Source organism: Saccopteryx bilineata, chromosome 2 (assembly GCF_036850765.1).
Source record: "Saccopteryx bilineata isolate mSacBil1 chromosome 2, mSacBil1_pri_phased_curated, whole genome shotgun sequence".
Taxonomy (NCBI): domain Eukaryota; kingdom Metazoa; phylum Chordata; class Mammalia; order Chiroptera; family Emballonuridae; genus Saccopteryx; species Saccopteryx bilineata.
In genome coordinates this window covers 119,882,035-119,894,895 of record NC_089491.1, presented here as the reverse complement: position 1 = coordinate 119,894,895, position 12,861 = coordinate 119,882,035, and the positions used below count along the sequence as shown (strand labels likewise).

The following is a 12,861-nucleotide window of genomic DNA, read 5'->3' as shown; positions in this document are numbered from 1 at the left end:
CAGGGGGCGACGCTCTGCCCACCAGGGGGCGATGCTCTGCCTCTCCCCGGGGCGTCGCTCTGTTGCGACCAGAGCCACTCCAGCGCCTGGGGCAGAGGCCAAGGAGCCATCCCCAGCACCGGGGCCATCTTTGCTCCAATGGAGCCTCCGCTGCGGGAGGGGAAGAGAGAGACAGAGAGGAAGGAGAGGGGGAGGGGTGGAGAAGCAGATGGGTGCTTCTCCTGTGTGCCCAGGCCGGGAATTGAACCCGGGACTTTTGCACGCCAGGCTGATGCTCTACCACTGAGCCAACCGGCCAGGGCTTCTACCTTTATTTTTATGTTTTCTATCTCTTTGTTAAAGTTCTCACTGAGTTCATCTTCTCTTTCCCTAGGCTTTTTGAACATCCTTGTAACCAGTGTTTTGAACTCAATGTCTAGTTCACAACTTGTATCCATTTTGTTTAATTCTTTTTCTGAAGTTTTGTCCTGTTCTTTCATCTGTGACATTTCATTGTTTCCTTATTTTGGCTGATTCCCTGTGGTTATGAACTTGTTTTGCTTTTTCTTGTCTGGGAAGCTCTTGATATGTCCTTTCATTCTAAATGATAGCTTTGCTGGGTGGGTAGACTTATCTTGGTTATAGGTCCCAGTTCTTTATCATTTTGAATATTACACATCAGTTTTTATGTATTAAGTAGATCTGCTATGTCTCATATCTTCGTAGATTGGTCTTCTGTAGTAGATGTCCTGTGGAGCTCAGTAATTCAGTGTCCCTGGTCACTTGAGTCAGGTTCTGTATGTATGTTGTGTGTGCTCTCCTGTCATAGTTGAGCCTTGATTGCTGTTGGCACATCAGTGGACGGGATTGGTCCTCAGGCTGATTTGCTGTGAGGAAAGGCTGTGACTACATCAGATGAGCTGTTGTACCAGGTCTTTTCCCATGGAGCCTGATTCACTGTAGTGGAGGTCTGGTGCATGCTGAGTCTACTCTTTGGGTGTGCCCTTTGTGGAGCTAACTGGGTGGTATTCTGGTGTGCTCTGAAGCCAGCCATTGAGTATGTTGGTTCTAGCTTGGAAGCACTTAGGAAGTGGTACAGGGCATGCTGAGGCCAGACACCACTTGTTTGGAATTTGTGAATCTTTGAAAGATTTTAGGAAAGTCCATAGCTTAAGTGGAGACTGACCATTTGTATGGAAAAGATATGTACTTTAAACAGCTTGCGTAGGCCTACGAGTTTGGTGGGACAAGGTTTCAGGGAATTACAAGGGTGGAGCAAATGTCATTTGCCATATTGATGGAGATTTAGACTTGTTGCCCACCTATGCCTGCAGATTGTGTTGTGGGAGGACTCAGCACAAGATCAATGGCATCTGCCAGCATTTCTGTGGGGGTGAAAGCTGCCCCTTCAGCTCTCATCTTCCTCTTCAGCTCTCATCTTTAAACCAGATAATTCAGTTTCTTCCCTTATGCCCTTGACATCTTTCCAGCTGCTGTCCCAGTGCTGGAGCTCAAAACTAGTAAGTCCGTGTGTGGGCCCTTTAAGAAAGACACCTGGTACTCCAACAACCTTCCCTCTCATTTAGCTGCAATCTGGCTAGTTTTCACAGCTAGAAGTTATGAGGACTTCTCTTCCCAGCACTGGGACCCCAGGATGGGGAGCCTTGTGTGAGGCTGGGGTACCCTAGTTCTTTATAGAGTGATCTCTGCAGCCAAGATATCTCTCCTGTTTCTTAACCACCATCCTGTGGGTGTGGGACAAGTGTGTTTTGTGTCTCCACCCCTCCTAATAGTCTCATGCGGCTTCTTCTTTATATCCTTAGTTATAGGAATTCTGTTCAGCTAGTCTTTGGCTGGTTGACAAGAATGGTTGTTCTGTAACTTAGTTGTAATTTTGATGTGGTTGTGGAAGAAGCAAGCACAGCATTTACCAACTTTGCTGTCTTGACCAAAAGTCTATTTTTTGTTTTTTAATAGAGCCATTCTAATGGCAATGAGGGAAAATGGTTTTTTTTTAAAAGACTGTTTGAAAAGCCAAGAAAATAAATAGAGAAAAATTGAACCAGGGGAGAAAACAGGACAGACATTGTAGAAAATCAAATGAGCATCATCGGGAAAGGCAAGAGTTTATCACAGGGAATTAAGCAGTAAGAAGGAAAATGAATAGCCATGGAGGACAGGCAAACCAATACAGCACATGAAGCAGAAAAAGAATGTGAAGCTATAACACAAGAATATTTTTCTGAAAGGAAGGAAGAACTAAAATTTGGTCATAAGATCATACCACATGCCTGGAAAAGCAAATAGAAAATGCTATGCCCTGGTCTGAAGCCTCAGTACTGTAAACCCCAGACAGAAAAAGCAAGTTATACAAAACAGGGGTATCAAGTTGGTATTAGAATTTTCTACACCAGTGTTCTCTACCATGAAATATGAGCAAGGTCTACAAACTTGTAAAAGGAATAAAATTATTAAAATAATATAAAATTATATCCATAATCTGAAAGCATATTAAAGTAATATAGCATGAAAATTTTAAATAAATGTTAAATTATTATTTAGCAGTGAAGGTAATAAGACAATCTTAATTTGAAAGAAATCCAGGAATATAGTAACCATGAGCATTTCCTGAGAAAAACTACCCTATGATGAAATTGACTAAAGACTCAAATAAAAATGACAGACGCAGGAGTAGAAATCACATGATCAAAAACATGGGAACAGTGAAAAACCACAGGTGAACTTTCAAACCATTATAATGTAGTTTTAAGACTTAACAGCTGGGGATGGGGTATTATTCTTACTCAGGCACATAAATGTTATGCACCTGGAAAAATAAAAATGATGTAAGCATTAAAAATCAAGAGGTGTGAGAAAAGGGAGAGGAAATATAAACTGTTCATTGTAGAACATTAATGTGAAAATGCAATTAATCTCTTAAATTTTTATACATTTTTTTCTCAGTACCGATTTGTGGTGAAATATTGGATGATTTTTTCTTTGTACTTTTTTATGTTGCTTGAATTTTTAATAAGCCCAATTTTTTTTTAGAAAAGCCATAAAATTATTACAGTTAATATAAAATATTGGTCAGTTGTATCATCATTATTCCAATTGTTTCTTGGTTATATTTTTAAAATATACAATCTTGATAAACACCGGAAAGATTCTTTGACAATTATTTTACAACTCAGGCTTAAGGTATTGACAACTACCCAATGTACATTGAGTGGAAAACATGAGCTATTCTAATGGGGTACCTTTTGTCTTCAAACTGAGCTCATGAAACAAAACAGTGAGCTGGTGTATGTGGAATGGGGTTGACCTATGATATTGGTGACAGAAAGAGAAGTACAATATGCTGTCGTACAGATGTCTGAACCAGGAATAGGAAGACCTCACTTCTAGTCCTGGCCAAACTACATAGCAATCACACTATAATGTAGGATGTTTGGAGTTCTCCATCTCTGCACTTTTCTACAGTGAACATCTTTCACTTTCTTGAACATGCCTTGTTCTCCTGCCTCAGGGCTTTTGCACATGCAGTTCTAGGAGAGAGAGAGAGAGAGAGAGAGAGAGAGGAACAGACAGGAAGGGAGAGAGATGAGAAGCATCAACTTGTAGTTGCAGCTCCTTAGTTGTTCATTGATTGCTTTCTCACAATGCTTTGACCAGGAGACTCCAGCCAAGCCAGTGACCCCTTGTTCATCCAGTTACCTTGGGCTTCAAGTCAGTGACCTTTGGGCTTAAGCCAACAACCACGAGGTCATGTTTATGATCCCACACTCAAGACGGCAACCCCACGCTCAAGACGGCAACCCCACGCTCAAGCTGATGAGTTCACACTCAAGCCAGATGAGCCCACGCTTAAGCTTGGGGTTTCAAACCTGAGTCCTTAGCATCCCAGGCCTATGCTCTATTCACTGCACCACTGCCTGATCTTTCTGCAGTTCTTTCATGCAGTTCTTTTTTGCACAGGGTACATACCCTTTACTGGGCTCCTTTCCATGTTCATGGCTTAGCTTTAACCTCCTTCCTTGGGAAGACCTTCTGGGTAACTGATGGTATTTCTCATTAGATAGGCTGGGAACAGTTACAGTCACTCACTAAAGGTCAGGCTTCCTCAGCAGACTGGCCTCTGAGAGACTGGAATTCCGTTTAGGACTGACTGCAAGGTCAGGGTCCCTCATTGCCCCTGCTTAGCGCATGCGTCCTCCTCCTACCCCGGGCCCTGCCAGGCTGGTATCTCTTCCTGTGGCTTGCACTGGAACAGTGAACTTGGCTCTCCTCTCGACCTGTTACCTCATGGCCTCTATGTTTTATTTTTTCTCAGTAGGACTCTTGGCTCCTGCTTCTGTTAGAAACGACAACTTTCGTTGGCTATGTTCAAGTTTATCGGGAGAGAGTAGCTGTTCTGTTTTGGCTTACCCTCCAGCACTAGCTGGCTCTGCAGGGAACAGCGTCACCCCTGCGTCCATGGCTGTGCTAGAGGGACCTGGGGCCTGCGCCACATCCTCATGTTCTCCCAGGACCCCTGCTTGGCCTCTCAAGTGAAAGAGACGGAGATGAAAACCGTATGTGACAAAGCAGTGTGTGCGACATAATCCCTGATGCGTGTTTTATATGGAGGGAACTGAAAGGAAATAGGGCAAATTGCTATCTGTTGGTGTCGCTGATGGGCTTTTTAGTTATTTTTATTTTCTTATTTTCAAATTTTTTCTGTAATAAATGCTCAGTTTTTACTGATGCTGAACGGTATTTCTTAAGCCCCTGTCTAGGCTTTGTGCTGAGCAGCCCCCAAGAGAACTAGGAAAAATTGGCCCCTGACATATGGAAGCATAGGTCATCCTCCCACGTTTTTCATGTTTGCCCCCTTCTGATGTGTTTGCTTGCTCTTTTCACCTGGATGTCTTTCTCCTCCGCAGGTGGTCAGACCCCTAGAATCCCACCACAGATCCTCAACAGCTCCCCGTCGGATCGGCAGATCAACCAGCTGGCCCAGAGGCTGGGCCCCGAGTGGGAGTCCATGGTGCTGTCTCTGGGGCTGTCCCAGACAGATGTCTACCGCTGCAAGGCCAACCACCCCCACAACGTGCAGTCACAGATGGTGGAGGCCTTCGTCCGCTGGAGGCAACGCTATGGGAAGCAGGCCACCTTCCAGAGCTTGCAAAGGGGCCTCGAGGCCGTGGAGGTGGACCCCTCAGTGCTCCAGCACATGCTAGACTGATGGTGCCTCCATTCACGCGCTGGGGAGGGCCTCTCCAAGTCCCATGTGTTCAGGGCAGGTAGCTTGTTGTTGTTTGGTGTGTGTGTGTGTGTGTGTGTGTGTTTTCTTTTCCATGACCCTTAGATAAAAGGAGGAAGTAGGATTTCCATCTGACATTACCCGAAAGGCCAGATTACTCAGATCTCCCACATTGGCTTGAAAATTCATTGTTTTTAATTGCCCAAAGATTGCATAGCTTTAATTGTTCAGGTTTTAATTGTACGTTTCCCTTTTAATAAAATGGTAATGCATAGTTGCTCAAAAACTAGACTGTGTTATCACACTGCCTGCAGGTGTCCTATACATAAAACATCCGCTTTTTGGTTGTCCATGAACTGAACTGTGAACTTTGCTATTAATAATGATGATGATAATAAAAGTTAATTACTAGACATAATGCGGCCCTTTCATGAGAATATGTTGCTTGTTTTTTTCTCATTCTTTTTAAAAAATTTTTTTATTTTTATATTTTTCCTAAGTTAGAAGCAGCAAGGCAGTCAGATAGACTCCCACATGTGCCTGACCGGGATTCACCTTGCATGCCCAGCAGGGGGCGATGCTCTGCCCATCTGGGGCATTGCTCTGTTGTGGTTGGAGCCATTCTAGCTCCTGAGGTGGAGGCCATGGAGCCATCCTCAGAGCCCAGGCCAACTTTGCTCCCATGGACCCTTGGCTGTGGGAGGGGAAGAGAGAGATAGAGAGGAAGGAGAGGGGGAAGGGTGGAGAAGCAGATGGGTGCTTCTTCTGTGTGCCCTGACTGGGAATTAAACCCAGGACTTCCACACACTGGGCCGATGCTCTACCGCTGAGCTAACCGGCCAGGGATTTTTTCTCATTCTTATATTGGATAGGTTAAGAGTATACATTTGTCATTTCTTTGGAACAGAATTGATAGGAACAAGAAAATGGTTCGGTCAAGATAAATAGCTCAGGGAGAGTGTCTGCATAGAATTGAAGAACTAACGCTCCCTGCAAAGATTGGTTCAAGTACCAGCATGAACACCTGAGTCCTTCATCTTTAAAAGATTGCTTAAGAAAATCCTGCACCATTTATTTAAAGGATTTAGTCTAGGCACAGAAGGGGGTGTGCTCTTCCCTCTGAAGCCCTAACGATGGAAGTGTTATGCTCTAAAGGAGTATAATTTAGTCTTCTGTCCTTTTATTAATAACACATGTTATTTGGCAACTGCTTTACTGTTTTCAAGGCTTTTTAAATACTGCTCACAAACTTAGGGGAGGTTTCAAAATGAATATGAAGCAATAAAAAAAGCATTTAATTTTTTTTATTAAACAAAAACCAGAAAAGCAAACCACAGTCAAAGAAAGTTGTTCAATTATGCTAATGAGATGCAAAACTAACTTTTATTTCATTGGTGAAAATGCACTATACAAAAGGCTGAAAGTACTGAAGTATTTGTACATTCCCTGATCACCTAATTTTTGTTAGCAGTGTATATGGGATCTCATTTGGACCTCATGAAAATCCTATGAAATAATTGGGCGAAGAGAGGTGAGCCTCCATCTGTTGTTAGATGAAGTGACTTGCCGGGTGAATGAGCTTGAATGTGCATTGGAGCAGTGCTCCTGCGGGCCCTTTCCAGAGGCTCCACGTGGCTGCTCCTCCTCTCACAGGTGCATTGGGGAGGTCCCCTCCCGCTCTCCTCCCGCTCTCCTCCCGCTCCCCTCCGGCTCCCCTCCCGCTCCCCTCCCTCTCCCCTCCCGCTCCCCTCCGGCTCCCCTCCCGCTCCCCTCCGGCTCCCCTCCCGCTCCCCTCCCGCTCCCCTCCGGCTCCCCTCCCGCTCCCCTCCCGCTCCCCTCCGGCTCCCCTCCCGCTCCCCTCCGGCTCCCCTCCCGCTCCCCTCCCGCTCCCCTCCCGCTCCCCTCCCGCTCCCCTTCCCCTCTCCTCCGGCTAGCAGCATCGCCTCAGATAAGTTACTTCACTTCTCTAAGCCTCTCAGTTTCTTCAGTTGTAAAATGAGGAAATGATCATCCTTACTGCCAAGATTTTGGGTATGGTAAAAGGAATAATGTCTGTGAATGGGCTCATCTAGTGCCTGCCCGGTCCCTAGCTGAAACGGTGGGTCTCTGAAACGGTGGCTGCTGACTTGCTGTGGTGGCTGAACCCGGGCACAGCTCGCAGACAAAGCCGCAGAGTGGCTGGAGCTGAGCGCAGTGGGAAGAGCTGCCCTGCTCCTTGCTAAGCTTTAAAATGTGATGGGATCTTACTAACTCTGCAGTGGGTCCAATCAACGGAGGGACAGGTGAACATCCCCCAATTTTGTGATCTGACCTTCTGAATAATCAGAGAATCTATTTCTTAATCCTAACCTAACTCATGACTTTTTAAAGTATAAAATTACACTTTTTATCTCTCTCCATTCCGAGATGCAGAGTAACAGAGTTGAACATGAAGTGGATGCTCAAAAAGATGACATTGATATGTTGATAGCATCCTTTCCATGTCTGATGACTATATTCCTTTTAGTAAAAAAGATCACTTATTTCATGTTCAACAAACAGTTCAAGAGAAGGGTCTTCTGGCCTCATCAGCTCTGATTTTCCATTTTGCAGCCCAGCCATTAACTCAAGAGCCTGTAAAATTCTCATGGTTTTGGCCCTATCACTACATCCAGTGAGACACTGTACTTCTACAGCATTTATTTTTTCTGAAGTTAGAAGTAGGGAGGCAGTCAGACTCCCGCATGTGCCCTAACCAGGATCCACCTGGCACGCCCACCAGGGGGCGATGCTCTGCCTATCTGGGGAGTTGCTCCACTGCTGCAGCCGACCCTTTCTAGCGCCTGGGGCAGAGGCATGGAGCCATCCTCAGTGCCCAGGCCAACTTTGCTCCAATGGAGCCTTGGCTGCGGGAAGGGAAGAAAGAGACAGAGAGGAAGGAGAGGGGGAGGGGTGGAGAAGCAGATGGGCGCTTCTCCTGTGTGCCCTGGCCGAGGATTGAACCTGGGACTTCCACACACTGGGTCAATGCTCTACTGCTGAGCCAACCAGCCAGGGCCTCTACAGCATCTTTAATAAACTGCTCATCATTTTGAGCCTTAGACGTGTTGCATCGCTGTTTTTCCCCCAGGATTTGCCCATGGAGAGTTGCTGTGGCTTTTGCTCTCACCACATTTATAGATGCAGGAGTATAGCTGGGCTCTGCCGCATCTGACTCAATAGCATTGTCGTCATGGATCAGACGACTAGCTAGATCATCCTTCTGCCATTTGTAAGGAAGCTGTCATGTGCAAAGACATCTCTGTGCTCTGTCAGCAGTCAAGGGCAAGTCATGATGAAGTTGCCCATGGTGGGCTGCTGGGGCCATTCAAGAGCTCTGACTTGTCCTAATAAGTAGGGTGTCTCCAATGTCACATGGCAGCTGCACCTGTGTGGGCCTGCTCCCATTCTTGCAGGATATTTGCAGAATGGGAGAATAGAACACCCAGATCACTGCCTCGTTTCTACCTCTGGCCGCAAAGAGTGATGCTGCATGACATCAACCTGCCTCCCGTGAGAATCAGGTAGGTGTTTTGCTGGCAAGGCATCCATGGGGTTTTGCGTGAAAGAAGACTGAAGTTCTAGAGATTGCCTACTCCTGAAATCTCCTGAACGATTGTCGTGATGTGGCTGAGCATTTGCAGGCACTGCCCCCCCAAATCTTGCTTTAATTAAATTTGGGGGGTGTGTGTGTTTGTTTATGTGTGTGTTTATATTATATTCATGTGCATGGACATGGAGGAATATGCCCCCAAACTTTTTAAAAACTATAACTTTCATTAAATTTTCTCAGTACTAAAGTAGCACTATAGCCACTAAGAAAAAAATACCCAGTAACAAAAAGAAAAAAAAAAAAGAATTACCCCTCCTCCCACCTTCCAGAGATAACCACTGCTATACCCTCGTCCTCGTCTCTGTCTTCAGTTACCTTCTATGCCTGCACATTCCTTTGCTAACAAAAATTGGATTGTATTATGCACCTGCTGTTTTACAACTGGCCTCTTTCAGTTAATGTATCTTTTCATGTCAGTAAAGATTTTTCTTTTCTTTTTTTTTTCTTTTTTTTTTTATATTTTTCTAAAGCTGGAAACCGGGAGAGATAGACAGACTCCCGCATGCATGCACCCAACCGGGATCTACCCGGCACGCCCACCAGGGGGCGACACTCTGCCCACCAGGGGGCGATGCTCTGCCCCTCCGGGGCGTCGCTCTGTCGCGACCAGAGCCACTCTAGTGCCTGGGGCAGAGGCCAAGGAGCCATCCCCAGCGCCCGGGCCATGTTTGCTCCAATGGAGCCTTGCTGCAGGAGGGGAAGAGAAAGAGAGAGAGAGAGAGAGAGAGAGGAAGGAGAGGGGGAGGGGTGGAGAAGCAGATGGGCGCTTCTTCTGTGTGCCCTGGCCGGGAATCGAACCGGGACTTCTACACGCCAGGCCGACGCTCTACCACTGAGCCAACCGGCCAGGGCCAGTAAAGATTTTTCTATACCAGTGATTATCAACAACTCTGTGTTTGGAAACTCGGTTAAGTCCTGTAAGTTTGGGCAGCATGTTTGAAGAAGTGAAAAGACAGTACTTGGTATAACGATGTCTTTCACTGTCGAAACATGTTAGCCCGATCCCCCCTTTACACACTGTCGTCACCTGAGTAGAGCTGTTTACTGCACCCTCTGTGCACTCTTATATCCTTAAAACAAAGTTGAACACATTCCTGTAAATATTCTAGGCTTTTCTGAGCTTTTAATCTCTTCCTTATAACAAGATGCCCATTCCACAGCACTGTGGGATCCACTCAGCTCAGTAGTCCAATTCTACAGGAGCCTGTATTTTGGGGGGCAGTATCAATCCATATGTGGTAGCACACCACATTTGATAGATGTGTGTATGGGGCCATTCTAACCATCGTTTTTAGGGGTACGTTTCTAGTATCTGCATGTGCCGTCACTTGTTAACCATTCCCCTACATTTGAAAAATCTTTGTTTTCTTTTTCTTTCTTTTTTGGGGGAGGGGTACAGGAAGGGAGAGAGAGAAAGGGAAGGAAAAGAGAGAGTGAGAAGAATCAGCTTATAGTTGCTTCACTTTAGTGTATCATTGATTGCTTCTCATATGTGCCTTGACTGGGGTTGGGTGCTCAAGCCAAGCCATGGACCCCTTGCTCCAACCAGTGACCTCTTGCTCAAGCCAGTGATGTTGGGCTCAAGCCAGCAACCTCGGGGTTTCGAGCCTGGGACCTCAACATTCCAGGTCAATGTTCTGTCCATGTGCCACCACTGGTCAGGCTATAAGAATCTTTCCTCTTGGTCTTGGCTTTTTCACTGTTTTTAAGTCATGTAAAAGAAGTCCTTGTTAAATCTTTACATTCATGGGAGGTAAGAGTGAACTGGGTTCCTCTTTTGTTCAGCTCGAAACATATTTAAATTTTGTTATCAATTAGCTTTTATTATATAGCAAAGCACCCAACATTCTGGGAGCTGGCTGGACTGCTCTGCCCCGGGACACCTGAGCTGAGCTCCCTGGGCGCTCCTGAACCTGAGGGCGCCTGGTTGCGGCTGGGACAGCAGAGGTGTCTAGGTCACACACCTCTCTTCATAAACTTTCCCCACTTTTCTCACTGCTGCGGTGGGGACAGGGTCCCATGGACAGCAAGAAGTCGAGCTCTAGCGTGCAAGCACATTGCAAGCCTCTGCATTCCTTTTTGCTAATATCCTGTTGGCCAAAGTGAGTCCCAAGGCCAGCCCAGAGTCAATGTGGGAGGGCTCAACCCTAGAGCTTGAAGAGAGGGATAAGTTAGGCCCAATCTTTGTCATCTATCACAGCCAGTATTTGAAAAGTGAAATTTCTGAGCTTTCCTGAAAAAACTAAGTGTGGCTAATCTGCTCCCCCTCATCACATTGCAATGACAGGCAGGCCCATTCCAGCGCGACACCATCCAAGCCACGTTCAGAATGCAGTCCCTTCCCCGCCCCTCCGCCTCTGTGCTTTCCGCTCGGCCCACACAGACGTACGCTGGTGGACTCTAGCAGACAGCCTTGAAGAGTCTTCACAAACTTGAAGTAGAACTGCCTAGTTTAAAGTTACACACATTTTTTAAAACTACTTTGACTTTCTAAAACTTTTATAAAACAATTTGAAAAACTACTTTTACTGAAGTAAAAGATAGGGGGTTGGTATTAAATGTCAGTTGTTTCACCAGATTTCAGTAGCCCACTCTGGACACACACACACAAACACAATGGAGGAGCGGAATGAATGTCTTCATCCCTTTCTCTGGGCAACTCCCCAGAAGTGGGAGTTTCAGAAAGAGACCCCTCTGGAGTTTCAGAAAGAGACCTCTCTCGTCCAGTTATTCAGAAAGCACTTAGCGAAAAGCTACTACTATAAGTAAGTCAGCCACTCTGCTAAGCAGGGAGACAAAAAAAAAATGATCAGTAAATACACAATCCCAGTCTTCCAGTAACTCGCTGCGTGGCCCACGAGTCTGACATGGATCGCTAATCACCGCATACTGCAGTGAGGTCATGCCTGAGTCCCAAGCCTCTGGGCAGACAGAGGAGAAATGACTCATGCTGCTGCTGTCTTCAGAGCTGAGAAGCATGTGGCATCCTCACATGGCCTCCCTTTCTAGGGCAATTCACTCCATCTTTCTGTCCCAGTTTCCACATATGTAAAATGTGTATAATAACAGTACCCACCAGTGGTTACAGTGAGGAGTCTGTAAGGTGAAAGCTTAGAACAGTGCTTGGTGCAGAAAAATGTTCTGCTAAATTGTTGAGATGAATTATTTTAGCTCTCAGGGTGCCTCTAATATTGTTCTCCCTATTGGGGCCCTGAGAAGTGTGGGAGTCAGAATCACCTTTTCCTGATTGTGGTATAGCAGCAAGAAGTGTGTTCCTTCAGTACTTCTACCAGGACACTAAAGATAAGCAATACAAACTGGTAGGCACACTTCAGAGCATAGTCAGAATTGGGATGGGATTCTGATCTAATATTTGACGATCATTAAATAAAAATTTCTATAGTCATCAAACAAATTCTTACTGATTGCAGAACAATTAGCCAGCTACCAATTTGTGCAAACTACCAGAGATACAAAGATAAATAAGACACAGTCTCTGTCTTATAAGATACTAGCTTGCTGAGGAGACAAACATAACAGCCAGCAATTATGGTACTGTGTGGCCAGCAAAGAGGAAGGGGCAATTCATTTGGCCACAGAAGAGTTGACACTACTGAGATTTATAAGTTCTGCCCAAGTTAGTATGTTGGTTCCTTTGGGACATTAATCCATGGGGACACCAAAATTCCACTTAATTTATTTTACATCCAGTTTGACAAATGGGACTTCTTGCTCCAGGTCTACAAAATGCCTCCAAGGTGATGTCTCAAAGCAATTTAGAAACTAAGAGAATCTTATTGATAGACTAAGTGGCCAATATTATCCCATTCTATACGTCAAGACAGCGGTGACTCTGAGAAGCCCGTGGTTCATTCCTCCACAGTGGAATCAGATCAGGGTTCAGGCTTTAGGTCTAAGTCATATTTTGGAGTTCTTTGTGCTATCCCTAGCTCTTAGATCTTTTCCCAATAGCCCCACAGATTAACACTAGATGTTGTTGGCACAC

At 45.6% G+C, this 12,861-nt stretch overlaps 1 protein-coding gene across 2 annotated transcripts in view; it reads left to right on the top strand.

Moving 5' to 3' along the window:
• Positions 1-5,642, top strand: part of CRADD (CASP2 and RIPK1 domain containing adaptor with death domain) — a 204,330-nt gene extending 198,688 nt beyond the window's left edge. For both annotated transcript variants that reach the window (XM_066257747.1, XM_066257748.1), the window contains exon 3: positions 4,905-5,642. In XM_066257747.1, coding sequence (XP_066113844.1) covers positions 4,905-5,206 — 302 coding nt within the window. In that variant the 3' untranslated portion in view covers positions 5,207-5,642. The remainder of the gene's footprint in view (positions 1-4,904) is intronic.
• Positions 5,643-12,861: the final 7,219 nt, after the last annotated feature.